Genomic DNA, 27,837 nt, shown 5'->3' on the forward strand with positions numbered 1-27,837 from the left:
AGAAAGAGCGATGAACTCACAGCACCGCTCCCCCTCCTTCACTCCGGAGCCCCTTACGGGGTTCTTTCCGCGAATTCAGGGTCGCTCCAGGTGCCCGCCGAGTCCCACGGCCACGGGCTCACTCTACCCGTGGTTTGTCTTGATGGGTTGCCGCTGTGCCGTAGCGAACCAACCCTTTTCTGCGGTGCCCCTCTTCACAGCTCGAAGAGGACCGCCATCACGGTTTCGCGCCGCCTCCGGAAGTAAATCTGCTATGATTAAATGGGCACAAGATGTTGGACATAATATTATGATGGCTGACTGGGAACAGTTATGGACGACAGGTATGAAGTTTACGGCATGTAATGCCTTAAGAGAGAATATTATGAAAATGATATACAGGTGGTACATGACCCCAGTCAAGCTTGCAAAAATTTATCATTTGCCCGATAATAAATGTTGGAAATGTAAAGAAACTGAAGGTACATTCTTTCACCTTTGGTGGACGTGCCCAAGGATTAAGGCTTTCTGGGAGATGATCTATAATGAATTGAAAAAGGTATTTAAATATACCTTCTGGAAGAAACCAGAGGCCTTTCTCCTAGGCATAGTCGGCCAATTGGTGCCAAAGAAGGATAGAACTTTTTTTTATGTATACCACAACAGCAGCAAGAATACTCAATGCAAAGTATTGGAAGACACAAGATCTACCCACTCTGGAAGAATGGCAGATGAAGCTGATGGAACTGGCGGAAATGACTGGCAGAATCCGAGACCAGGGAGAAGAGTCGGTGGAAGAAGATTGGAAGAAGTTTAAAGACTATTTACAGAAATATTGTAAAATTAATGAATGTTAGAACGATGCTGGATAGAAACTAAGGGGTTTTTAGCTGCAATGCTATAAGGGAATATGAAAAATGGATTATTAATAGGTAACGATTTAATGTTATAATATTTTAAGATTAAAGATTAGGATAAACAAAGAGGGGAAGGATTTGCTGAACCAACAAACTAAATTGGAATACAAAAAAGGGAGGCGTGAGGAGGTCCGGGAAACAAGCTAATGGAAAATAAGTAATGGAAAGATTGAGTTGTTTTTAATTATTTTTATTTTGTATTTTTCTTTTTTCTATTTCTATTTTGTAATACTTTGAAAATCTTAATAAATATCTTAGCAAAAAACAAACCCAGAATGAGAAAAAAGATAAAATTTTGGAACAACTAAAAGATAAAGAGAAGATCCTTAGAGGTAACCCAAAGAATTCGCAGACACAAAAGGAAATCAAAGCTCTACAGATTCAATATTCATAGATTATTTATCAAGAAATAGAATGGAAAATAAGGAGGATGAGACAAAGGAACTTTGAATCTGCAAATAAATGTGGGAAACTTTTAGCTTGGCAGTTAAAAAAGGCAAAAACAAAGCACTGTCACAAGTATCGTTGCAGAAGGAAAATCTGTGGAGAACCCTGTGGACATAAGATGTTTTCAGAAATACTATAAACAAATGTATAAAAATAATAAAGATGATTTTGCTAAAATTGAGCATTTTATTAGAATCAATGGTTTGCAGAAGATTCCCAATGGTAAAAGGATCCTACTAAATGGACTAATTACAAGACAGGAGGTGGAAAATGCAATAAACTTAATGCAACTTGGCAAGGCCCCGGGACCAGATGGTTTATCAGCAAAATATTACAAGACATTGAAAGACTGGCTTATTTAGCCACTGCTAGAAGTTTGCAACAAGATCATAGGAGGGGGTAGAGCACCTGAAACCTGGAAGGAAGCTTATATTACTCTGATTCCAAAACAAGACCAAGATAGATCTAATGTAAAAAATTATAGACCAATCTCTCTACTTAATGTGGATTACAATTTTTTTGCTAATATATTGGCCAACAGGCTGAAGAAGGTTATGTCAGAATATATCCATAAGAACCAGGCAGGTTTTCTGCCTGGAAGACATATGAAAGATAATGTGCTGGTCCCGGGGGCAAGGTACCTTGGGCGTAGCAGAGTCCACACGAAGAGGGGCAATGTCCGAGGCAGAGAGCCGGGCGGGGAACAGGTACGCTGGAACAGGAGGCTGTGCAGGGAACAGGAACACCGGATGGTCGGGAACAGGAGGCCGAGCAGGGAACAGGAGTACCGGATAGTCAGGAACAGGAAGCCGAGCAGGGAACAGGAGTACCGGATAGTCAGGAACAGGAAGCCGAGCAGGGGACAGGAGTACCGGATAGTCAGGAACAGGAGGCCGAGCAGGGATCAGGAACACAGGAAGGTCCGAAGCCAACAACGACGTTGCTCCCGCAACCTGGGGCCGGGCTGACTGGGCTTTTATCCTCTTCTAAGGCCAGGGGCGGTCCCGGCCCCCAGGAGCCCCGCCTCCTCTGGCCTTAAGGCGAGCACTCCTCCTGGGGGCAACCAGTTCCCTTCGCCTCTCTGCCCTAAGCCTCTGCAGATCAGGAGAGGCCGAAGGGTTACTGGGCCCTGGAGGAGGCTCACCTGTGGCCACTGAGTCGTCAAGCCTCTCTGGGGCCAGAAGGGTTTCACCTGGGGCCAGCTCCTGATGCACTGCCACAGGTGCAGGTTCTTCAGCATCTAGGCCTTGCCCCAGTTCAGCCGGCCCTGGAGGCGGGGACTCTTGTGCAGGCTGGGATTCCTCTGTTTCATCCTCCGAATCGGAATCCCAGGCCATCACAGATAATATTAGGAATATAGTAGATATTTTGGAAAAGTTGGAAGCAAGAAAAAATTGTAAAGCAATGTTAATGTTTCTTGATGTGGAGAAGGCCTTTGACAATGTATCTTGGAGTTTTACGATACATAATTTAGAAAGTATTGGGGTGGATCAAGAATTTTTAAATGTGATCTATTATTTCCAGATCTATCATGAACAAAAAGCTAAAATTATAGTAAACAATGTGGTATCGGAGGAAATTAGAATTGAGAAGGGTACCAGGCAAGGGTGCCCACTTTCCCCTCTGCTGCTTATCTCGGTCTTTGAGGTCTTGTTAAGTATGATAAGGAAAATTGAACAAATTAAAGGTATTGTAATAGGATCCAAACAGTACAAATTAAAAGCCTTTGCAAATGACTTGGTGTTGACACTACAAGACCCAGACTCCAGTGCAGTGAAAGTTCGGACAGGTAGCAGGATTTAAGCTAAATAAGAGCAAAACCAAAGTATTAGAGAAAAATGTGGATAACGAGGAAAGGGAATTATTACAAGAAAAGATGGGCTTACTTTTTGTGAAAAAGGTTAAATACCTTGGGTGGTTAGCTTGTCGGTGAAAAATTTGAATTTATATAAAGATAATTATGAGAAATTACGGCAGAAGAAGAAGAGTTTGGATTTGATATCCCGCTTTATCACTACCCTAAGGAGTCTCAAAGTGGCTAACATTCTCCTTTCCCTTCCTCCCCCACAACAAACACTGTGAGGTGAGTGGGGCTGAGAGACTTCAGAGAAGTGTGACTGGCCCAAGGTCACCCAGCAACTGCATGTGGAGGAGCGGAGACGCGAACCCGGTTCCCCAGATTGCAAGACTACCACTCTTAACCACTACACCACACTGGCTCTCATTTCATTCACTGGAATGAAATTAAGAGAGACTTAGAGAGTTGGTTGAATTTAAAGTTATCATTAATGGGCTGGATTTCTGTGGTTAAGATGAATGTATTGCCAAAGATGTTGTTTTTGTTTCAAGCCCTTCCAGTTACTGACAATGTGAAATGTTTTAAAGAATGGCAGAAAGTTCTATCTAGATTTATCTGGCAGGGGAAAAACCCCAGAATTAAGTATAAATTACTAATGGATTCAAAAGATAGAGGAGGATTCTCCTTGCTAGATTTGAAGATCTGTTTTGAAGCAGCAGCTCTCTGCTGGATTAAGGAATGGATGCAACTAGAGGATGCTGATGTTTTAGATTTGGAGGGATTTGACAATGTGTTTGGATGGCATGCATATTTATGGCATGACAAGGTAAAGGCCCATAACGGTTTTAAAAACCATGTAATTAGGAAATCTCTATATAATGTTTGGATGAAATACAAAGATCTTTTAGATAGGAAAACACCCAGATGGCTTTCGCCAATGGAGGCAAAGGCCCAGAAAAAATTAAATATGGAGACCAAGTGGTTGAGATATGCAGACCTGTTATTGGAAGATAAAGAAGGATTTAAATTAAAACAATTTGATCAAATTAAAGATAAAATAGATTGGCTACATTAACACCAGATTAATGAATTGTATAAATTAGATAAGAAAAATGGTTTTGCTTCGGAAAAAACTAAGTTGGAAACGGAGTTGTTGGACTCTAAAGTTAAAAATCTGTCTAAAATGTATAATTTATTGTTGGAATGACATACAAAGGATGAGCAAGTTAAATCAGTGATGATAGATTGGACAAGAGATGTGGGACACAACATAATGTTTGAAGACTGGGAAAGGTTGTGGAGGAAGGGGGTCAAGTTCACTGCATGTACGGTGTTAAAGGAAAATATTATGAAAACGATGTATAGATGGTACTTAACCCCAGTAAAATTGTCAAAGATATAATAACTTCCACAGGAGCCTTTGCTCCTCTCAGCAAGTCAAACAGTGGCTGCAACTGTGCGGTGGATAATTTATAATATGGTCTGATCCAGTTAATGTGTCCTAGAATCTGCTGTAAGCTTGCCAGCGTTAGTGGCTGAGGAAATTCCAACTGAGGGCGAACAGGGGCAGAGTAGGTAGAGAGGATTTTGTGTCCTAGATTCAAATAAGGATACTGGTGTTGGACTTTTTCGGGTGCAATAAATAATCCACTGTGCCCTAGAATCTGGGAAAGACCCTCTATATGTGATTCTGCCCCAACTTTCCCCCCAATAAGCAAAACATCTGTGAAATGATAGACTAACAGCTCAGGGTATTTGTCCTGGAAAGGTTGCAGGGCTTGATCTACAAAGTACTGGCACAAGGTAGGACTGTTAAACATACCCTGTGGCAGTACCTTCCACTGATATATTTTTGCTGGGCGTTCATTGTTTAGCACAGGAATGGTGAAAGCAAACTTTTCCCTGTCAGTGCTGGCTAGCAGTATGGTGAAAAAACAATCTTTTAAATCTACAATGCACAACTGATATGAGGAAGGGATCAAGTTGGGATTAGGCAAGCCAAATTGCCGAGGACCCATAGGTTGTATGCATTGATTGATGCTCCTAAGGTCGTGCAGAAGCCTCCAATGGCCAGAGCGTTTTTTAATGACGAAAACTGGAGAATTCCAAGCACTAACGGAGACCTCTATATGCTGGGAAGCAAGTTGCTCCACCACCAGGGCATGCAAAATTTCTAATTTCTCCACTGATAGCGGCCACTGCTCAGCCCAGACAGGTTCAGATGTTAGCCACCTTAAAGGCAGCAGTGTGTGTGTGTGTGTGTGACATTAATTTCAAGTGTTGCGTCCAATTTTTGCAACAAATCTCTGCCCCAGATGTTCAAATTCACAGGGAGTACAAAAGGACGTATAGTTGCAATTTTGCAACCATTTTGTGTACGTATTGTGACCCAAGACAAGCTCTGTCACCCTGGCTGGCTTCCCCCCACGCCCCAAAGCTCCTTGTTAAGAGCGGTTGTTGGCCAGGTGGGTGGCCACTCTGCTGCAGAGATCACGTCTGCACCCGTATCCAAAAGCCTTGAAAAGCAATTCCATTCAGGGTCAGCTCTAGCTTGGGCTTTTCTTGCATGATAGGTATTGCCAGAGCAACCAAGGGAGAATCAGGGAGGATGGAGTTACTCTCTCCCTCAGCGCAGCATGTGTTTGCTGCGGCAGACGCAGCAACAGGAAGTAAAACTAGCTGTGCCACAGCCTGTCCTTTAGACAGAGACTGAGGAAGCCGAGTCCAGATTTGCACATTAAGAGCTTCTCTGCACTCAGCTTCAATCAGATCAGGAATCACAAAGAATCCCTGCTTCCCTGCCTGGGACTTTGGGAGAATTAAACCCACTGTCCCTGCAGGTAAGGGTCCTTTGACTTGAGTGGGGACATTATGGACTTCTCCTGGCAAATGGAACACTGTGTCTTTCTGCACAACCAGATCCAGCCCTGCCCTGTCTTTGGAGGCAGCTGTGGGACTGCCTGCACAGGAAACACCCCCTTTTTGTCCTGGGCTTGGGGACAGCCCAATTGGAAGTTTCCCGGGCTTCGGCACTGACTTGCCCAGTGGTACCCCTTGTTGCAAATGGGGCATTTCTTTGAAAGGCGCACAGCTGTGTGCTTTGAGGACCTACATTCTCTCTGGAAATGTCCAAATTTTCTGCATTTGAAACAGGCTTTATTGTTCTTATCTGGGGGGCACAGGGCAGTGGCTAAAACAGTAGCCTTATGGGCCTGTGTGCCGATATATTGACAAGCTCTTAACATGTCAGACAGGTTTAAGTCATTGGACGCTTGGGCTGCCCACAGTGCTTGTTTGCAATCTGCGTTTGCATGCTCCACTGCCATCTTAAGTAAGATTTCATTGGCAGCGTCAGGGTTGTCAATTTGCATTGAGATGGCCTCCTGTAATCTATTTGTGAAATCCAGAAAGGAGTCAGATGCGCCTTGTCTGATACTAGCAAAGCTCTTTGAGGGCTTGCCAGATTCAGGAACTTTCTTAAAGGCTTGGTATATGACTTGTTGGTGTTGGGAGGGAGAAGGCTGGGGAAAGGGAAACTGTAAGGAAGTTGGGAGGGGAAAATTCCTCACGGTGGGATAGAGCTGTTACTTGCAGGTGTAACCTTGAACAACTTGAACAGTACTGGGAACCAAATGATAAGACATGGAGGGAACAACAACGAGGAGGGGGGCAGTGGCTGCTGCTGCTGCGGCTGCTAGAAGGGATAGTGGACAAAAAGAGACGGGAGATAAGGAGTAGACAGATCTCATTGCTCTGCAACTTTCTGAATTCAGGAAAGAAAGGATTCAACTAGTGCAAGATTTTACTCAACAGATTCACAGTGATATGGGAAAATCTAATCAAACATTGATTGAACAAGTGCATAAGGACTTTGAAAATTCTAATAGAGTTTTGAAAGAGCAATTTGGGATACTGGGAGACATGGTTAACAAACTGGAAACTAAGGTAGATAAACTGGAAAAAGCCAGAGAGGAGGTAGGAAAATTGAGAAAGGAACAAAAAGAGATGACGGAAACTGTGGAAGGGGTTCAAGGGAAACAGAATGAATTGGAGGATCAGATCCTCTTTCTGCAGTTGAGGGAAAGAGACAGGACACTACGCATAAGGGGATTTCCAGAATCTGACACACAGCCTAACCTGGAAACATATATTTTACAGACAATCTCGGAGTGGATGGGAGAAAGCAAAGATTGGTTGGACGGGCTTTCTCAGAGCTGTTTTAGAATTAGGTCATGCAAAAATCAAGAACAAAGGCAGCCAGGAGATATTTTATTAACGTTAAAAAGGTAAAGGTACCCCTGCCCGTACGGGCCAGTCGTGTCCGACTCTGGGGTTGCGCGCCCATCTCGCTTAAGAGGCCGGGGGCCAGCGCTGTCCAAAGACACTTCCGGGTCATGTGGCCAGCGTGACAAGCTGCATCTGGCGAGCCAGCACAGCACACGGAAACGCTGTTTACCTTCCCGCTAGTAAGCAGTCCCTATTTATCTACTTGCACCCGGGGGTGCTTTCGAACTGCTAGGTTGGCAGGCGCTGGGACCGAGCAACGGGAGTGCACCCCGCCGCGGGGATTCGAACCGCTGACCTGACGATCGGCAAGTCCTAGGCGCTGAGGTTTTACCCACAGCGCCACCCGCGTCCCTTTATTAACCTTAGCATGTAAAAAAATGAAGGATGCAATTCTTCAAAACAGTTTTGAAAAAAATCTTGTGGTTGCCGGACAGAAAGTGGATATTTTTAGAGAGATTCCATTGAAATTGAGACTTAGAAGGTCAAATTACAGGTTCTTAACAACAGCACTCAGGAGAGTTGACATCAGGTACAAGTGGGAATGTCCAGAGGGAATCTCCTTCACATTCTTGAAAAAGAGGTTTAGGTTAACATCAGTATCCCAAGCAAGAGTTTTTTGACAAACACAGGGAGACTTAGAACCCAAACATGATGGGGGGGACCCCCTAGCGGAACAAAAAAAGGCTCTGGAGCGGTTAGCACTGGAAAGTGCAACACCAGAAAAAAACAGATATTGTAACTGACTGACAATGGCCATCTTAAAATTTTGAGCTGGAACGGGAATGGTTTGAAATGTAAAGCTAAACGTAATCAGATTCAACATGTAATAGCCAAACAAAAGTTAGATATAATTTGCCTTCAAGAGACACATATTGCCAAAAAACATAATAGGGTCCTAATTAACAAAAAATTAGGTATGAACTTCATCTCATCAGATAAAACAAAAAAGAGAGGAGTAGTCTTTTACATTAATCCTGCACTTGAACCCAAATTGATTCAAAAGGACGAGAAAGGTAGAATCTTAATAATACAGATTAAAATTCAGGGAGAGAAAGTGATTCTGGTTGATATTTATGCACCCAATGATAAAAAAGCAATTAAAAAAAAGAAAGAAACAGAACTACTCCAATTTGCAGATCATAATAATAATAATAATAATAATAATTTATTATTTGTACCCCGCCCATCTGGCTGGGTTTCCCCAGCCACTCTGGGCGGCTTCCACAGAAACCAAAAAACACTAAAATATCATACATTAAAAGCTTCCCTGAATAGGGCCGCCTTAAGATGTCTTCTGAATGTCAGGTAGTTGTCCATCACCTTGACATCCGATGGGAGGGCATTCCACAGGGTGGGCGCCACCACCGAAAAGGCCCTCTGCCTGGTTCCCTGTAGCTTCGCTTCTCGCAATGAGGGAACCGCCAGAAGGCCCTCGGCGCTGGACCTCAGTGTCCGGGCAGAACGATGGGGGTGGAGACGCTCCTTCAGATCAGAAGTTGATATTGATGGGAGACTTAAATGGAGTTCTTTCTTTAGATAAAGACAGAACAGCTAGGAAAAAGGAGACGAAAGAAGACTTTTTTTTACATGACTCAAAATTTAAATATGATAGATATATGGAAAACAAAGCATATGTTTGATAAAGGGTTCACTTACTACAGTCATGTTTACGACAGCAGTTCAAGAATAGATTCCCTATGGATCTCAAAAGAATTGGAGATAAGAGTTAAAAAAATTGAAATCAACCCCAGAACTTTCTCAGATAATAATTCCTTGATTATGGAATTACAAAAAGGAAGTCAAATTTCCTTCAGATGGAGACTAAATGACGACTTACTTGATGATCAAAAATTTATGAAAAAAAACCAAAAAAGTCCTGACTGACTATTTTGAAATAAATAGTCAAGGACAGACAAAATTACAGATAATCTGGGATGCAAGTAAGGCAGTAATGAAAGGACTCTTTATACAACAAAACTCATATAAAAGGAAGTTGAGAGAGAAAAAGAGAAAGGATATTCTAGCAGAAATTACAGGAAAGGAGAAACAGCTGCCAAACAAAGCAAATAAAGAGGCAGTGAAACAGGTAATTAAAACTTTACAAACTCAATACTCAATGATAGTCAATGAGGAAATCAGCTGGAAAATAAAAAGAGTGAAGCAAAAATATTTTGAGCATGCAAACAAACCAGGGAAATTGCTAGCCTGGCAGTTAAAAAAAAGCGAACAAAGGAACTCCATAAACAAAATTAATCTAAATGGGAAGATCACAGACAAATTGAAAGAAATAAGAGTAGGATTTGTAAAATATTTTTCAGATCTGTATAGGCAAGGGAAAGAAAAACTTTTAAGATAGAAGAGTGTGAGATATTGCTCAGGGTAAAGGTCCGGCAGGCTTCCAATGCTCATATCTCTGCTTCCTTCGGAACTCTGAGCACAGCAGAGTAAACACAGTGTATTTAGCCTTTTAGCCTTCTGCCCTCTGTGCTTGCCTTTAGTGTGCATAAATCAAGAGTCCAGTCAGCTTCTTTAATCTATAAGCGCTTATTTACAGCAGTATAATCATCACCCAGTGTCCAGTAAAAAGCACATCTCCATTCCGTACAAAAACGAAACCAGAATAACAGAACAAAGAAAACAGATTCTGGATGTCTTACATAGGCTCTCTCCACCCCCTCAGAAGGCAGGTTGTACAAACTGAGCTGTTTAACCCTGTAAGCTCAGGTTCACCTCACAAACAGTACATCAGAAACAGTAAGTTATCACATATAAAAGACAAACAAATGAAGATACTTAATACTCAGATAACAGCCAAGAATTGCTAGAGGCAATAAAAAATTCCAAAAGTGGCAAGTCACCAGGCCCGGATGGACTTATAGCAAAGTTAAATGAACAATTATTGAACCCATTGAAAGATGTCATGAATGAAATACTGAATACAAGCGAAATCCCGTGTAGTGGTTTGGAGTTACTCGTGCGTAAACTGTCCCCGTTTGGGAGCTTAACGGCCTGGGTTAAACCGTCTTGACTGCACAGCCCATTTCCGCGCGGCTGCCTCAGTCGCTAGCAGAATCTGTCTGTGGGCGTTTCTTAAACCTTTGCCAGCATAAAAGCTGTTTGACACCCAATCGTCTCCGCCTCTCATTGCGCGGGAGTCTTCTGCGCAGGGAGGGCGTGGGTAGTGGAGGACCAGTGCTCTCTTCACTGACGTCCAGGGAAGAATCCCGGAGCCCTTTCCCCTCTTCCCCCATTTGCTCTCCTGGATCCTTGGTGTTACGCTGATTTCCTTCCCCCTCTATCAAGCTGCGTCTCCCCCTTGTGCTGGTACCTTCTCCTGCAGAATCGGAGAGCCTCTCCTTCTCCCATTGCTCCGCTGTCAGTTTCCTGACATCCTGGAAACTTGGAGAGAGGCTTACATTACAGTAATTCCAAAACAAGATGCAGACTTACTGCAAATTAAAAACTATAGGCCTATCTCTCTTTTAAACAATTATTATAAATTGTTTGCAAACATACTAGCTAACAGATTAAAAAAATATACTGAATGAGTATAAACACCAAGATCAGGCAGGATTCCTTCCAGGTAGACAAATGAAGGAGAATATAAGGAATATTTTGAATATAATAGAATACCTGGAGGTTAAAAACAAAAAGAAAGTGGCAATGATGTTTATAGACGCTGAAAAAGCCTTTGACAATGTCTCTTGGAAAGGAAATTCATAACAAAGCTGTTAGACGTAATTAAATGTGGACCCAAATTTTTAAAAGAAATATCAGCAATTTATTCAGAGCAAAAAGCAAAATTAATTATAAATCAGGTAATAATGGACGAGTGTAAGATACAAAAGGGAACCAGACAAGGATGTCCATTCTCACCACTGTTGTTCATCCTGGTACTGGAAGTGCTTGCAAAAAACATAAGAGAAGATAAAGAGATTACAGGTGTAAAAACAGGGAAAGGTGAATTTAAATTAAAAGTATATGCTGATGATTTATTGATAACAGTGGAAGACCCAAAAATCTCACTCCCCAAAGTAATAGAAAAGATTCAGAAATTTGGGGAAGTGGCAGGATTCAAGCTAAACAGGAATAAAACTAAATTATTAGTTAAAAATTTGAAGGAAGAGGAGAAAAAAAATTTACAAGAAGATATTGAGATAGAAGTCCATAAAAAGGTAAAATAGGGATATGGCTAACATCAAAGAATATAAGTTTATATAAAAACAATTATGAAAAAATTTGGCTTGAGGTTAAAAGGAATCTAGAAATTTAGAGTAGAATGAATCTCTCATTGTTAGGGAAAATAGCAGCGATTAAAATGAATGTGCTGCCAAAAATGTTATTCCTGTTCCAGTCAATTCCAGTAATCCTGAAGGATGAATGTTTTAAAAAGCAGCAGAATGAGATTTCTAAATTCATCGGGGGGGGGGGGGGGAGGCCAAGGATAAAATACAAAATACTTACAGAAATAAAAGATAGAGGCGGGTTTGCCCTCCCAGACCTTAAACTATACTATGAAGCTGCTTGTTTGGTATGGATCAGGGAATAGATGAAACTGGAGAAACAGGAAGCATTAGAATTGGAAGGACATGATAATAGATTTGGGTGGCACACATATTTATGGTATGAGAAAGGGAAGATACACAGAAGTTTTTATAATCATATAATTAGGAAATCATTAGTGAGAGTATGGGAGAGATATAAAGATCTATTAGAACAAAAGACCCCCTTGGTGGCTTTCACCACATGAAGCTTTACTGCTCAAACCACTTGGAAAGAAAGGAAAGTGGCTCACATATGCTGATTTGTTAAAAGACCAAGATGGAAAATGGAAATTAATAGAATATGAAGAAATAAAAGACCATTTTCAGAGTTGGTTACATTACCGACAACTACATGAAACATACAAAGAAGACAATAAGAAAGGATTTAGCTATACAACATCCAGATTCCAAAAAGAAGTAGTAGAAGGGAAAGTTAAATTGCTGAAAGGTGCATACAGTATTTTGTTAGAATGGGAGGCAAAAGATGAAGAGGTGAAATCAGTTATGATTAAATGGGCACAAGATATAGGTCATAACATTATGTTGGAAGATTGGGAAAGGTTATGGAAAACTGATCTGAAATTCACAGATTGTTCCTTATTGAAATAAAACTATATAAAAATGATGCATAGATGGTATATAACACCAGTACGATTAGGGAAAATGTACAAAACCAGTTCAAAACTGTGTTGGAAATGTAAAGAAAAAGAGGGGACTTTTTATCATATGTGGTGGGATTGTAGCAAATTTTTTTTAAAAAAGGGAAATGATATATAATGAGTTGAAGAGAATGTTCCATTTAACATTTGTGGAAAAGCCTGAAGCTTTCTTGTTAAGGATTGTGGGAAAAGACCTGCCAAAGAAACTAAAAAACATTTTCATGTATGCGACAACGGCGGCAAGAGTCTTAATAGCACAAGAATGGAAGAATGAGGAAATCCCAACTAAAGAACTGTGGCAAGAAAAATTGATGGACTATGCGGAATTGGCAAAACTGACACACAAACTTCATGACAATAATAACTGTGACTTTAAAGATGAGTGGGAACCATTTACGAAGTACTTGAAGAAACAACAAAATGAACTGGACTCCTTGGCAGGTTTTGAATAAACATTCACAAACTCTTTAAATTGAGGATTTTTACAATTTTACAACATGCAGATAAAATTATGTGTTGAGAAATCAGAGAGAGGAGCTGAGGGAACTCTCGGGGGGTGGGTTTTCTTTTTTCCTTTTAAGGGGGGAGGGGAGGGGGGAATAATGTGGACGATGTATTTTTGTTAAAATTGTTATGTTGGAATTCTTAATAAAAACACTAAAAAGAAAAAGAAAAGAAGCCAGGCTCAGCGGAGCTGTTGCTGATACCCTTGGCAGGATGGAAGGAACAGATGGAGGGTTGATAAGAGAAAGTACAGGCTGAACTTCTGCGGGGGCGAAACACTGAATAGCGTCTCTGCAGAGGTGCCATGTATGAAGCACCTGCACCGAAGCTCATGGCTCTGAATGCACGGTCTGCCCTATTTTCTCCCAGTCCCTGAACCGGAGAGACACGCTCTCTGGGTACCAGGGACACTGTGCATCGATTTCTTGCAAGAGAGCATTAAGTGCCTTGCAGGAACAAGGATGCCGTGCTTTTAAAAGGAAATACTGAAGATCTTTATGATGTTGCAACTGTTAGGCAGAAAGGGAACTCTGTTAGGATATAGTTTCCATTCCACCTTAAATGGTCAGGCATGATTGTTGTGTGTCACATGCGTGTTTACTTCCTGCTCACTGGGAGTTTCCGTTTTGTATACAGCTGTTGTTCTGGCTGTTTTCCTGGACACGGATGCAAGCAGTCATGTTTTTCCTTTGTTCTGATCAACGTTGAATAAAGCTGTAAATATGCTCTTCTGTCTGAATCTTCCGTTGTGGAGACTACTGAAAAGGGCGTGCATGAGTCTTTGAATGTCTCTAATGCTCGTGTCGCTAATTGATGCTGTTTCCATGGGAGACCGGTGATCATCCGGAGATGACGATTGGGGCCTGCCTGATGGCCTCTGTCTCCCTGGCAGTATCCCAACAGGTTTCGGGCCCAGATTCACGGTGCTTACAGGAGAGTAAGACTGCTGAAGACTGCGAGAGGTATGTGGGGAAAAGCAATACTTTTCTGTGCCGCAGCAGAGGCTTTGAAGTCCAGCAGACTAATTAGGCTGGCAGGGAAGAGCCAGCAGGCCTCGTAATTTATGACCTGCCGAAGATAAGGAGCTTTTGAAGATGAAAAGGCTCACGGCTGAAGTAAAGAGCTGAAATGGAGCTTTTACAAGCCTCAGATGGGGTTCCATACCCAAAGCTTAATGGCCACAACTATCAGACCTGGGCAAGGTACTGTGAGAGCCTGTTGAGACAGTTTGGAGTGTGGCACACTGTGTATGAAGCCCCTCCAGTTCCTCTGACAGATAGATGGAGGGCCGATGAGTCAAGGGCCATAGACGTGATCGTCTTGTCCGTCTCTCTGGAGGAAATTGTAACACTGGCTGGCAACACGAGCCTGCATTTGCTCTATAGGACGCACACACATTTCCCCTTAATTTTTGGAGAGGAAAAAGTGTGTCCTATAGAGCGAAAAATATGGTAGCTTTGACCTTCTGGAACCACGTACTGATGAAAAAGGTTCAGATACCAAAGCACACAGTGAAACAGACTTAGTCAAAGTAAAAAAAGAGACCAGCTTCTTAGCAACATGTTCTTTTTATGATAGTGTCCTACATGTTTGGAAATGGGAGGCTAGCCAGACTGCCACTTTGTCCTGAACATTGTGTCAGTGCTAATTAAAGTTGTGGTATGCCTGCCTTTTTCAGTAGCAGGCCTTTTTAGTACTAGGGTTTGAAAGACAGATATAGATTTTTGGTAGGAAGACCCTGATGGAGTTCCTATCACCTCTTCTATATCAGATTTCCAGCTTTATTCCTGGGAGTCTTTCATCGCTCTGAGAGCTTTGAAGACTCCTCAGACACTTCAGGGATGTGTTCTCTCCCTTCTCCATCCATTTTATTCCTTGCTGCAGAAATAAGATTATTATGTTGAAGCAAATGCTGTAAAAAAGAAGAACATGGTAGGAGAATGGATAACATATAATGCTTTATTGTTGGAAGAGGACGGCCAAATTAAATTTAGAAAATATGAGGAGATAAAAGACCAGCTTTCTGGTTGGTTGGAATAACATCAAATATACGAAATATTTAAACAAGATAAAAAGATTGGATTTGATAATCAGCCCTCTAAACTCGAAACAGAATTAATAAATAATAAAATCAGAGTAATTTCGAGAATATATCTATTGACTGCTCCTGGAATGGGAAGTTAAGGAGGAGGAGGTTAAGGCAACAATGATTAGATGGGCACAGGACATTGGACGTCCAATAATGATGGCCAAATGGGAAGAGCTTTGGAGAGCAAATAGTTGGTCTTTAAGGTGCTACTGGGAAGGAATTTTTTTATTTTGAATATGGCAGACCAACACGGCTACCTATCTGTAAATGAAATTTACGGCGTATTATAACATTAAAGAAAATATGTTAAAGATGCAGCACAGATGGTATCTCACCCCCCTCAAGACTATCAAAGATGTATAAAAATTTAGCGAATACTTGTTGGAGGTGTGGTGGGAGTAATGGGGACATGTATCATATGTGGTGGACATGTAGGAAGATCAAAGTGTTCTGGGGCTTAATTTACGAGGAGTTGAAAAAAATGTTTGGAATAACTTTTTTAAAAAGACCAGAGGCATTTCTGTTAAGCATTGTTGGCAGGGACATCCCGAAGGCATTTAGGGAGGTATTCTTATATGCAATGGCCGCAGCTTGGACTTTGGTGGCAAAAGGGTGGAAGGAAAAAGAAGTCCTGACAATAATGGACTGGCATTACAAGCTACAAGAATTTGCTGAAATGGCACAGTTAACAAATACCCTGAGAGGCAATTCAAAACAAAAAATTATGAAAAAGTGGGATAGATATAAAACATATGTTCAAAAATACAGTAAAGTTTCGCTATCTATGCTAGCATTTGATTGACGTTGGAGTGAGACTGAGTTGAGAAATAAGACTAAGAGCACATATTGATATAGGAATGTATTAGATAATATGTAAAGAAATATACAATAATAAGAGTACATTCATTTGTAAAAAAGCAATATACAATAGGAAAGACAGGAAGTCTAGTGTGTTGGTATATATATGATTTTTCGGAAAAAAAATTCTTGTTGTTTTATTTGTTCTTTCTTTGTTCGTTTTTCATTTTCTTTCTAGGTATATAACATTTGTATATAATTTTTGTATACATGTTGGAAATTATATTATAGTAAGTCCTGTAATGTAATATGACAATGTTTACCGATGTAATATAAGAATGTTAATAAATAAAATGCAAAAAAAGAAAAAAGATTATTACACTGATGAAGTTCTCTTATTCCACTGTATATTCTACAGACAGCAGTTCCTCTTAGTATGGGGTTAATGTAGGTTTTCCATATTTCAAAAAGTGAGAATCCACACAGAAAAGTTGTTGAGCTTTCTTTCGGCCAAAGTTGTTGAGCTACTTTTAAGGGAAATGACCAAAAACAACACTGCCAACCTGGGTTGCCATACCTCTGATTTTCCAGTGCGTTTAAGCGATTTCCACCTGGACACCGTTTCCGATGGCCAATTACCGTCTATGTCTAGGAAATTCCGGATGTATGGCAACCCTAGTTAAGGTCTCTCTCCCTATGTGGTCAAGGAGATCTGAGGATGAGCAAAAAAAGTTATGCTACCAGCTATTCTCTCCTATTTTTCCAGTGAAGTAAACTTGACTTGCTATCTATTATGCAGCAAGGAAAAGCTATTCCATACTACTTTGCCCCTCTTGGGATAAACACATCCAGGCTACTTTTCTCTCGACACCAGCTGAAAATAAGTGGCAGCATGTGTGTGTCTCTTATTTTGCCTCATTATTCAGTAGCCATCTAAATGGAGAACTCTTCTCAGTTAAGAACTTGAGGAGGAGGGAGGGGAAATTCTAAAATACAGAGCAGCACTTGTTTCATGCTTCTATTGTCTACCTCCCCCTCACAGGAAAGGCAAAGTATCACTCTGGCTTTATGCTTCATGTTTGGTTGAATATGTTACTGGGAACACCTAAGCTAAGGGGAAAAGGGATGCAAGTTACTCATGCATTTCCATATCACAGAAGTGAACAACACCAGCAACAATCAGTGCTAAGAGTGGGGTACTTGCCTGAAACCCTGATATGGCCCTTGCAAGTTCCTCAATGCCGCATAAATTCATGCTGAAGGAGACTTATAATTTGAGACACTACAATGTAGGGTATTTATGTATAAATATGCACATCAGTATTGTAAACAAAATTAAAAAATATTTTTGATCTTTTTAAAATAAAGTGTTATGTCTTTTGTTGGTTACAACCTTCCAATTGTTCATTGTTTTAGTCTTTGGGTGTAGGACCTAAGTTACTGTGAGTGTTGGGGATATGTTTGTATTGTTGCTTGCCACCACATGATGCCTTAAAAGGTAAAGGGACCCCTGACCATTAGGTCCAGTCGCGGATAGCTCTGGGGCTGTGGCGCTCATCTCGCTTTATTGGCAGAGGGAGCCGGCGTACAGCTTCTGGGTCATGTGGCCAGCATGACTAACCCACTTCTGGCAAACCAGAGTCAAATTAATGCTATAATTTTTATTTTATACATTTACATATTGCCTTTATTCCATTATAAAACCCAAGGTGGCATACTTATTTCCACTCCTTCAGGCCCTCACCAAAGTCTTGTGTGCTTTCAGACAACGTCTCATGTGAGGCATTAGCCTGCAAACTAGTTCCTTGCTGCTGCAGAAGCAGACTGGCCCTTTCCTCCCTAATGGAGCATAACAGCAATAATGGACTCCCAAGAATTATTTTCAGGAACACTGCTTCTAGAGCAGGATTATCCCATTGTTAAGTAGATTGTGTCACTTCAATCAATTCAGTGGTCAGGAAGACATACCTTGAAGGGCTTTCTTGAATAGGCAGCTTACCTAGTTGAAAGTTTATTGCCTGCTATGCAGCAAAACAAAGGTTTAGAGCCTATACAGCCATTTTGTGCAGAGAAAGAGAATGAGCCTCCACATTTTATAAACTATTTAAACAAAAAGATGATCAGTGTTTACTGCCTGCTTCCTCAGCCTCTTTAATATCTATCCATGATAGGAGGCCTAGATTCACCAGCTATACATGCCAACTTCCAAACAATCCAGTAAAATTGTTCCATTGAGTAGCATTTCCAAAAACATAACGCAAACGAAAACCACCAACACTTGGGACTTGCATAAATTCTTCCTGCTCTGCTTGCATGACTGCGTCCACAAGATTTGGTATGTGTGTTGTCAGGGATGATTGGTGAGTGCTAGCAGAGATAAGAGTCCGGGAATCCAGCCATATTTACAAGATTTATTGGTTTCTTCTTGCTATTACAAAGAGCTCTGAGAGTCAGCCTGCATCATGGTGAGTCAGTTGCAGAGACTGAATCAGCTTTCGATTTCTTCCAGCATATCCACTTCCTGAACCCAACCCCCTTCCTTCCTCTGTTACGAGAGTGGCTGGGCCCCGGAAGTGGCTCCCCCCTCTCTGATTCATTGCTTCCTGACAGCCCTTTGTCACCCTCCTCGTCCGAGGAAGTACAACTGCTAAGTAACGGAGGCTTAACTCTGCAAGTCCCCATTCTCTCCCCCTTCTCTGCCTCCAATTCCCTGACATCCACCCCCTCCCCAAAGGCCCCCCTCTCCTCCTCAGGAGAGACAGCTGTTCCCGTTTCACCCATATCAGGAGTCGCAGGAGGGAAACCCAGGAAAATGTCATCCTCATCTTCTGTATCCTCAAAAACATCCCTCCAGCCCTCCCACAAACCCACAGTTTCCCGGCGATCCTTGAGATGTCCTTTTTCCCGTGCCGTTTCCACCGACTTCTTCTGGGCCACCCCCCTCATCGTCCGATGGTGGGAAACCCTCGAAGTCCTCTTCATCATCCGTCGGCCCAAACACCTGTTTAAAGAACTTACCCGGGGGTCTTGGTTTGTCGGGAAATAAATCGTGGAACTCCTCCACCAGATACTCCTCAGTGATGCAACCTTCCAGAACCCATGTGTTTTCTGAACTGGGCGTCCCTTCCCAAGCCACTAGATATTCTAGTTGCTCCCCGTTCCAACGTGAGTCCAGTATTTCAGTCACCTCATTGCATTGCCCCCTTTCCTCTATTTCAGGTGGTGGAACCTCCCCTTCCCCTCTACCCTGCCGGATGCCCCCTTCCCTGTAGGGTGGCAGCAGTGACCTGTGGAAGATGGGATGAATCCTCATGCTCTCAGGCAGCCTTAACTTAAATGCCACTGGATTGATCTGCTGTAGGACCTCAAAAGGCCCCACCCGTCTGGGCTTGAGTTTCTTGCACCCCCCTTTCCAGGCCAACCCTTGCGTCAACAACCACACTCTGTCCCCAACCCGGATGACCTCCCCTGGTCTCCTATGCTTGTCTGCCTCCCTTTTGTATACTTCTTTGTGTTGGGACACTGCCAGGGAGATATAGTCCATCATGGCCCCAAGCCGGCTGCCGGACGATCCATCGATCCCTGTAGTCACGCAGCTTCTAGCGACACGAGTTTTCTGGAAATTCCTTGCCACATTCCAGGGCTCGTGCACACTCTTTATCAGCAGATAAAACACAGCCAAAAGTTGCACAGCAGGAGAGCATATTTACAGACTTTATTTAGCGTTGATCAGAACAAAGAGAAACATGACTGTTCTGAGTCAGTGTCTCCGACCGACTGAGAAATCGAAAGCAACAGCAAAACATAAACATCCTGTGAACAGGACATGCGCAGACTCTGTGACTCACAAAGCCTGCTCCCTTTTAAGGTGGAACGGAAATATCCTAACATCCTCCCCCTTTCCGTGTAACCTGTAGTACCTGTGGTTCACCCAATTGCAACCTTTGTACGTAAACCGTAAGTTGTTCTCTGTTAACAACCTTAGACAACAGATCAGCAGGAATTTCATTTCCTGACATGTAGGACACCTGAATGAGTCCTTTCTGAATACACTCCCTTGCACGATGTAGCTTAATCTGCAAGTACTTGGTTCTTTGCTTGCAACTCTCTGAGTTCAGCAAAGCCAAACACGATCTATTGTCTTGATACATTTGTACAGGACATTTTACAGACACTCTGATGTCCTTAAACAGTTGCACCAACCATTCACAATCCATGAGTGAAAATGACAGAGCATTGAGTTCTGCTTCACAGGAACTTAGGCTCACTGTTGTCTGCTTCTTGCACAACCAGTCAAACAGGCAGTGGTTGTACATGTAGCATACTCCAGAAGTGCTTGTACCATCCGTGGTGTCACTTCCAAAACTTGCATCTGCAAAGATTTCAAGACCTCCAGTCTTCTGACTGGTGAACCTCAGCCTGTAGTGCATAGTCCCTTTCAAATAGCGGGCTATGTGCTTCAGAGCTTTCCAATCCTGAACCGTAGGATTGTTGGCATGTCTGCTAAGCAGATTACAGCTTACAGCTATGTCAGGTCTTGAACATCTGGCAATGAAATTCAACTTGCATAGAATGCATCTGTACAGCGTTGTGTCAGAAAACGCTTCAGCAGTACTGTCTACCTGGTTACCTGTCACCATCGGTGTGTCTGCTGGGTTTGCATCAACCAAATTCAACCTGGTTAATACATCAGCAATTTTCTGTGTTTGGTGTACCAGAAAATTACCTGCTTGGTCCCTCTCCACCTGCAGAGAAAGATAGTTGGATACCTCACCAAGATCCTTCATGTCAAAGTGCTCCTTCAGCTGAGCTAGGGTGCTTTGGTAGAAAGCCTGATTCTTCCAAAACATCAGAAGATCATCAACAAAACATAAACAATACAGTTTGTTTTGCCCCTCCTCCTTGACAAACACACATGGATCAGCTTTGCCCTGGTGAAAACCTAGAGAAAGCAATGTCTCAGTGAGTTTTGTGTTCCAACACCTGGCACTCTGCTTGAGACCATATAAGGATTTCCGCAGTTTACAGACCATTCCCTTCTGTATCTGCGTCCCGTCAGGTGGAAGCATAAACAGCTCCTCCCCCAAAACCCCGTACAAAAAAGCTGTATTAATGTCATGGTGGGAAACATGCAGTTTCTCCTCCACAGCAATCTTGAGCATCAGCCGAATGCTCTCATATTTGACTGTGGGAGAGTAGGTCTCGTGGTAATCCTGTCCTGGTACCTGTGAAAAACCTCTGGCACCCAATCTGGCTTTGTGTCTGACTACCTTGCCATTCTGGTCTGTCTTGGCCTTGAAGACCCATTTGCTGCCAACCAGTCTCATTCCTGGGACTATCGGTACCAGATCCCAAGTTTGGTTCCTTTTCAAGGAATCAACTTCAGCCTTCATGGCATTAAGCCAAGGCTCAGCATCTTTAGATGTTAACTCCTGAACCTCTTTGAAGCTTGAAGGTTCCCACACCTTCTCTGAGCTACTAAGAACAGCAGTTGCTGTCTTAGCAAACTCATCAGCATATCTCTTTGGAGGTCTGCCCTTCGTGGCTCTCTCAGATCTGCGTACTAGACGCAAGTCTTCTTGACTCTGTCAGAGGAACCGGAGGGGCCTCAAACACAGTATGCCACACTCCAAACTGACGCAGCAAACTTTCACACCCCTTTGCCCAGGTTTTATAGTTTTGCCCATTTAACTTTGGGCACTCAGTAGCTTGGAAAAACTCCATTTCCAGCTTTTCCTTTGAGCCGTGAGTCTTTTTGCCTTCAAAGACTTCTTATCTTAGCAGCTCATTAATCACGAAGCCTTTGGCGCAGCTCCCAGATCCATTAATCTGCCGGAGTTCAAAGGCTCTTTCCACGGTAAACAGAAAAGCCTGACTTTTGCTTTTCCCACATACCTTCCAAACGCAGTCTGTCGCAGTCTTACTCCCCTGTAAGTGCTGTGAATCTGGGCCCGAAACCTGTTGTTGGGACACTGCCAGGGAGATATAGTCCATCATGGCCCCAAGCCGGCTGCCAGACGATCCATCGATCCCTGTAGTCACGCAGCTTCTAGCGACACAAGTTTTCTGGAAATTCCTTGCCTCATTCCAGGGCTCGTGCACACTCTTTATCAGCAGATAAAACACAGCCAAAAGTTGCACAGCAGGAGATCATATTAACAGCCTTTATTTAGCGTTGATCAGAACAAAGAAAAACATGACCGTTCTGAGTCAGTGTCTCCGACTGACTGAGAAATCGAAAGCAACAGCAAAACATAAACATCCTGTGAACAGGACATGCGCAGACTCTGTGACTCACAAAGCCTGCTCCCTTTTAAGGTGGAATGGAAATATCCTAACATCTTGGCCCTTTCCAAGTTCAACTGGAGCTGTTGGTGAATCGCCTCCATTTCCTCCGCAAACTATTCTGCGGCAGGCACACTCCACGGCTCCTCCCCCCTTCCCGGGAAAGCCCTAGGGTGACACCCGTGATTGGCGAAGAAAGGAGTCATCCCTGTGGATACGTTCTCCGCGTTATTGTAAGCAAATTCCGCCAGTGCTAATTTGTCCACCCAGTCATTCTGTCTCTGACTGACATAACACTCTCTCCGCCTGCCCATTGGTTTCGGGGTGCCTCGCTGTCGTGAAGCTCACCTCTACTTGCAGCAAACTCATGAGCTTGTGCCAAAACCGTGAGGTGAATTGGGTCCCCCTGTCCGAAATCACCTTAGAAGGGACCCCATGCAACCTAAACACATGCTCTACGAACACTTGGCTGTTTCCTCCACCGTCACTGCATGTGAGCACGCCACAAAATGATACATCTTGGTTAGGAGATCCACCACCACCATGCCTGCTGCTTTCCCCTTAGACCTGGGCAGGTCAGTGATGAAATCTACCGATACCACCTCCCATGGCCTCCCTGGTGTGGGCAAAGGCTCCAATAACCCTGCTGGAGCAGCCCTCTCCCCTTTGGCCCTCTGGCAGGTGTCACACCCTCTTACATATTCCCTCACGTCCTTCCTCACTTTAGGCCACCAAAATTCCCTAGTAACCAACAACATGGTTTTGTGTTGCCCAAAATGTTCTGCCGTGGAGCTGTCGTGAAGTTGCTTGAGGACTCTGGCCCTTAGGGATTCACCTGGAATATACAATGCCCCCCAATAGAACAGAAGCCCCCTTTTCCCTCAAAACCTCCCTCAGCTCCCCCTTTTTCCTTAGCTCGTCCATCTTTCGCCGTGCAAAGGCATCGTCTCTGATCAATTGCATCAGTTCATCGTCCTTCACCAATGCCCTCCCACAAGTCCACCTTTTCTCGGGAAACATGAGCCTGGCTACAGGAGGTCCTTCTTCTGCCAGGTACTCTGGTTTGCGAGATAGCGCATCTGCCCTCACGTTCTGCTCCCCTGGCACATACTGAATCCTAAAGTTGAAGTTGGCAAAAAACTCTGCCCAGCGTATCTGCCTGTGGCACAGCACACGTGCTGTGCGCCAGTACTCCAGGTTCTTGTGATCCATGCACACCTGCATCTGGTGCCTCGCACCAATCAAGAAGTGTCTCCATTGCTTGAACGCAGCCACAATAGCAAGCAATTCTTTGTCGTAAATACCGTAGTTTGGCTCCGACTTCTTCAGCTTCCAGGAGAAAAAGGCACACAGCTGCCAATCCCCCTTGCCATCTTGCTGCATCAGTACCGCTCCGATGGCCCGGTCAGACGCATCAGTTTCCACCCACAGCGGCAGGTCGGGGTTGACGTGCAGTAGCTGCTCCTCGGATGCAAAAACCTTCTTAAGCCTCTCAAATCCCTCTTGCGCCGCTTCAGTCCACATAAACTTCTTCCCACTAAGGCAGTCCGTTATGGGCACCGTCAACTGTGCAAAGTTTTTGATCAACTTCCTGTAGAAGTTGCTGAAACCCAGGAATCGTTGAACATCCTTCCTGGTCTTTGGGCTTTTCCATTCCACCACAGCCTTCACCTTCTCAGGATCCATCGCCAGACCCTTATCTGACAACCTGTAGCCCAGGAACTCGACCTCCTTCGTGTGGAACTGGCACTTCTCCAGCTTCATCCACAGGCGATGCTCCTTTAGCTTGCTCAGGACTTAACGCACGTCCTTCACGTGCTGCCTTTCGTTGTCAGAAAATACCAGAATATCATCCAAAAAACAAACGCAGTTATGATACAGCAGCACGTGGTGCATGAAAGCCTGGAAGCACGGGCTTCCACATTGCAAGCCGAAAGGCATGACGAGATATTCGAACGCCCCCAGTGGGGTAAACATGGTGGTTTTCCACTCGTTGCCCTGTCGCACCCTGATGAGATTCTACGTCCCCCGGAGGTCCAGCTTAGTAAAAAATTTCCCCTTCCGCACTCTCGCCAAAACGTCGCCGATTCTCGGCATGGGGAAGGCCACGGGTTACGTCAAGGAGTTGAGAATTCTGAAATCCACTACAAGTCTCTTCTCGCTCGTAGCTTTCTTGTCCACAAAGAACACCAGTCTGTCACCCACAGCTTTGGATTCCTGGCTTCTGGCATAAAAAACATTTCTTGGCCACCTGCCAGTCCTTTCCCTCCTTCTTGCTCGGCAGTTGGGCCTTTGAATGTTCCTGCGCGCGGGCTGAGTCAATTTCCATGGGCTCTGGCTGACTCTGACCTTCAGTAGCCTCTGATGGCATCTCAAGAATGCGATCTCCATGGAAACGCCGCCCTCTGCTCTGCCTTCTCTCCAGCAAATGGGCTTCCTGTCTGAGACCCACTGCTAAAGCAGCCTTGGTTAGCGCGTCCATATCTTGGGGTTGAGGCCCTCTGGCAAGCTCATCTTTCACTTCAGAATTCTGCCAGGCCTTAAACAGAGCCTGCACTGGTTCTGAACTCAAATCCCACCCCAGCTTGTGGACCAGCATTGCAAACTGGGACCAGTAACTGCGCACAGTCAAATTGCCTTGCTTCAAAGCCAAGAGCTCCTGCTGAGTCATATCAACTTGACTCTCATGTGTAAACATGACATCCATTGCCTCAAATAACTTTGACAAGTCCCGAAGAGCATCGTTATTAGCTGCTATCAGTGGCCTGACCCAATCTCTAGCCGGGCCCGATAAGTAGCTAATTAGAAAAGCAACTTTCTGCGCATCGTTAGCAAAATCAGCCCCCTGCAGTTCTAGGGCATATTTCACCTCCGTTTTAAATCCCAAATATTCCTGAGGATCCCCGTTAAATTTACCCACCAGCGTAGGCAATTTTCTTCCCAGCAGGTCCCCTCTCGCTTCTCTTTGATGCGCTCGACTCTCCTCCAATCTGACACGCAGTTCCTCTGCCCGAGCCTCCAGACCGGCGTTGCGTTGCTGTAAATCAGCCAGTTGCTTCTCCATTGCTCTTATCTGCTCTCTCCTACTAGCACCCGGCATATGAGTCTCTGCAAGCTGTCAGGGATGACTGGTGAGTGCTAGCAGAGATAAGAGTCCGGGAATCCAGCCATATTTACAAGATTTATTGGTTTCTTCTTGCTATTTACAAAGAGCTCTGAGAGTCAGCCTGCATCATGGTGAGTCAGTTGCAGAGACTGAATCAGCTTTCGATTTCTTCCAGCATATCCACTTTATGAACCCAACCCCCTTCCTTCCACTGTTACGAGAGTGGCTGGGCCCCGGAAGTGGCTCCCCCCTCTCTGATTCATTGCTTCCTGACAGCCCTTTGTCACCCTCCTCGTCCAAGGAAGTACAGCTGCTAAGTAACGAAGGCTTAACTCTGTAAGTCTCCATTCTCTCCCCCTTCTCTGCCTCCAATTCCCTGACATGTGTGATGTATCCCTTATAGTTTTACAACACAGCAGCTGGCAAAATTGCGGTGCTCCTCTGGCTTTCTACATTCCTTGCTTGCTCACCCAGCCCTGTGAGATGACTCAAGCATCAATGAAAAGAAAGCAGGAACTTCTTGAAGATACCCGAGAGTTTCCACTTAGTTCCAATCCTTTGGCGTCTTGCTCCTTTTAAGAGCTGAAATGTTTTGCGAAGAGTGAATATTTCGTGCTTTTTAAAAACTTTTCTTAATTTTTTTGTTGCTTAATAAATGTGTGGAAGTCACACCAGCTTTCCTTCCACTTGCAAGGCCATCCTAGCGCACAAAGTTCTTGGGGAAGAGCTGAAAGAGTTTGCCTTCCTGGGTCGGCTCGAAGCCGTACTTCTCCAGCTGCTGCAGGCTGAAGGTACAAGCCTTGACGTCCTTCTCAATGTTGGAGGCGACCATCTGTTGGAAGTGGGCGCGGGCCGTGAGGGGCTGCTCACTGCCGGCGGGGGCCTGGTAGGAAACGTAAGGCCTCAGCTTGAAGCCGCTCAGGTCCGGCACCACCAGGCATGGCACCTTCTCCGGCACCAGCTTAAACTTCTGGCTGCACGTTAGGTAGCCCAAGGGGTGTGCACAGCAGCTCTTGTAGAAACTGTGCGGGCCCCGCTTGCTCATCCAGGCGGCCAGGCGGCCTGTGCCACGCACCACATCGCTCAACAGCCCCATGAATAGATAGGAGGGTGCTTGCTAAGGAGAAATGAAAGGACCTGAGCCTCGTTCATCTCTGGCCTACTTTACCTCACAGCACTACTCCCCCTTCTCTCAGGCACACAATGCCGCTTGTTCTCATTGGCTAATAAGCGCATAGCCAATCGCTGTCTTCCATATTTTCATTTCACCAATTAGAGGATTGGAGGGGAGGTCCAATTCTCTGACAGATTATTGGAGGGGAGGCTCGGGACCAATCAGAGTCAAAATTTACTTAAAAGGGTCTCGGTCTGGAGGTTTCTAGGAGGGAGGGGACGCACAAGGATTATAACCTTAAGGATGATCGCCATTTTGATTGGCCAATGTGACTGCTCTACTTGGGCTGATGGGAAATGTAGTCCCAAAAAAGTCAGAGAGTGCACAAGCTTGGGAAAGGTACCGTATTTTTCGCCCTATAGGACGCACCGGCCCATAGGACGCACCTAGTTTTTTGGGGGGGGAATCAAGGAAAAAAATTTTATTTCCCCCCCAGGTTTGCGCAGCCATCCCCAAGCTAGAAGAGGGAGACAGAGCGCTCCGTCTCCCTCTTCTGCCTTCAGGGACAGCCTCCCTAGCCTCTGTGGGGCAGCGCACTCCGCTTCCCTGCAGAGGCTTTGCGCAGCCATCCCCAAGCTAGAAGAGGGAGACGGAGCGCTCCGTCTCCCTCTTCTGCCTTCAGGGACAGCCTCTCTAGCATCCGTGGGGCAGCGGCTTGCCCCGCTGTCCCCCGAGCTTATGGGACTGGCGATGGGGAGAAGCAAGCTTGCTTCTCCCCCCCCCCGCCAGCCTTCAAATCAGGTCGGGGAATAGCGGGGTGGCGGCGCTCCGCCTCCCCACTATCCCCTGAGCTTGTGGGCTGCAGGCTGCTGCCCGCAAGCCTTGTGAGCCCGCGGGACCTCCCGCCGGGCTTGCAAGGCTTGCGGATAGCTTCCTGAAGCCTGGAGAGCAAGAGGGGTCGGTGCGCACCGACCCCTCTCGCTCTCCAGGCTTCAGCGAAAGCCTGCATTCACCCCATAGGACGCACACACATTTCCCCTTCATTTTTGGAGGGGAAAAAGTGCGTCCTATAGGGCGAAAAATACGGTGACTGTAGTATGAAACCTTCTAGACGGAAATGACGTTAAAACCACCAAACGGAAGTTACCTCCGAGGATGTGGACAGGCTGCTTGGACGAGTGAAGCCAACCATCTGCCTCCTGGATCCTTGCCCATCCTGGCTTATAAAAGCTAGCCGGGAAGGACTGGGCGATGGGCTTCGTGGGGTGGTGAATGCTTCCCTCCGTGAGGGAGCCTTCCCAGACCCGCTG

The 27,837-nt window shown here is 44.5% G+C and overlaps 2 protein-coding genes across 2 annotated transcripts in view; one reads left to right on the top strand and one right to left on the bottom strand.

The window, feature by feature from the left end:
- LOC310697702 (ubiquitin-conjugating enzyme E2 A) overlaps positions 1–27,837 on the top strand; it is a 627,049-nt gene that overhangs the window by 103,829 nt on the left and 495,383 nt on the right. The window lies entirely within an intron of this gene.
- LOC310697704 (large ribosomal subunit protein mL41-like) lies at positions 188–26,509 on the bottom strand (the record flags this gene model as incomplete). Its single annotated transcript, XM_083484416.1, has 2 exons — positions 188–200; positions 26,086–26,509. The coding sequence occupies one exon, from the start codon at positions 26,507–26,509 to the stop codon at positions 26,114–26,116; it is 396 nt and encodes a 131-aa protein (XP_083340542.1). The 3' UTR covers positions 188–200; positions 26,086–26,113.

This window comes from Podarcis liolepis (genome assembly GCF_965112155.1).
Source record: "Podarcis liolepis genome assembly, chromosome: W".
NCBI lineage: Eukaryota > Metazoa > Chordata > Lepidosauria > Squamata > Lacertidae > Podarcis > Podarcis liolepis.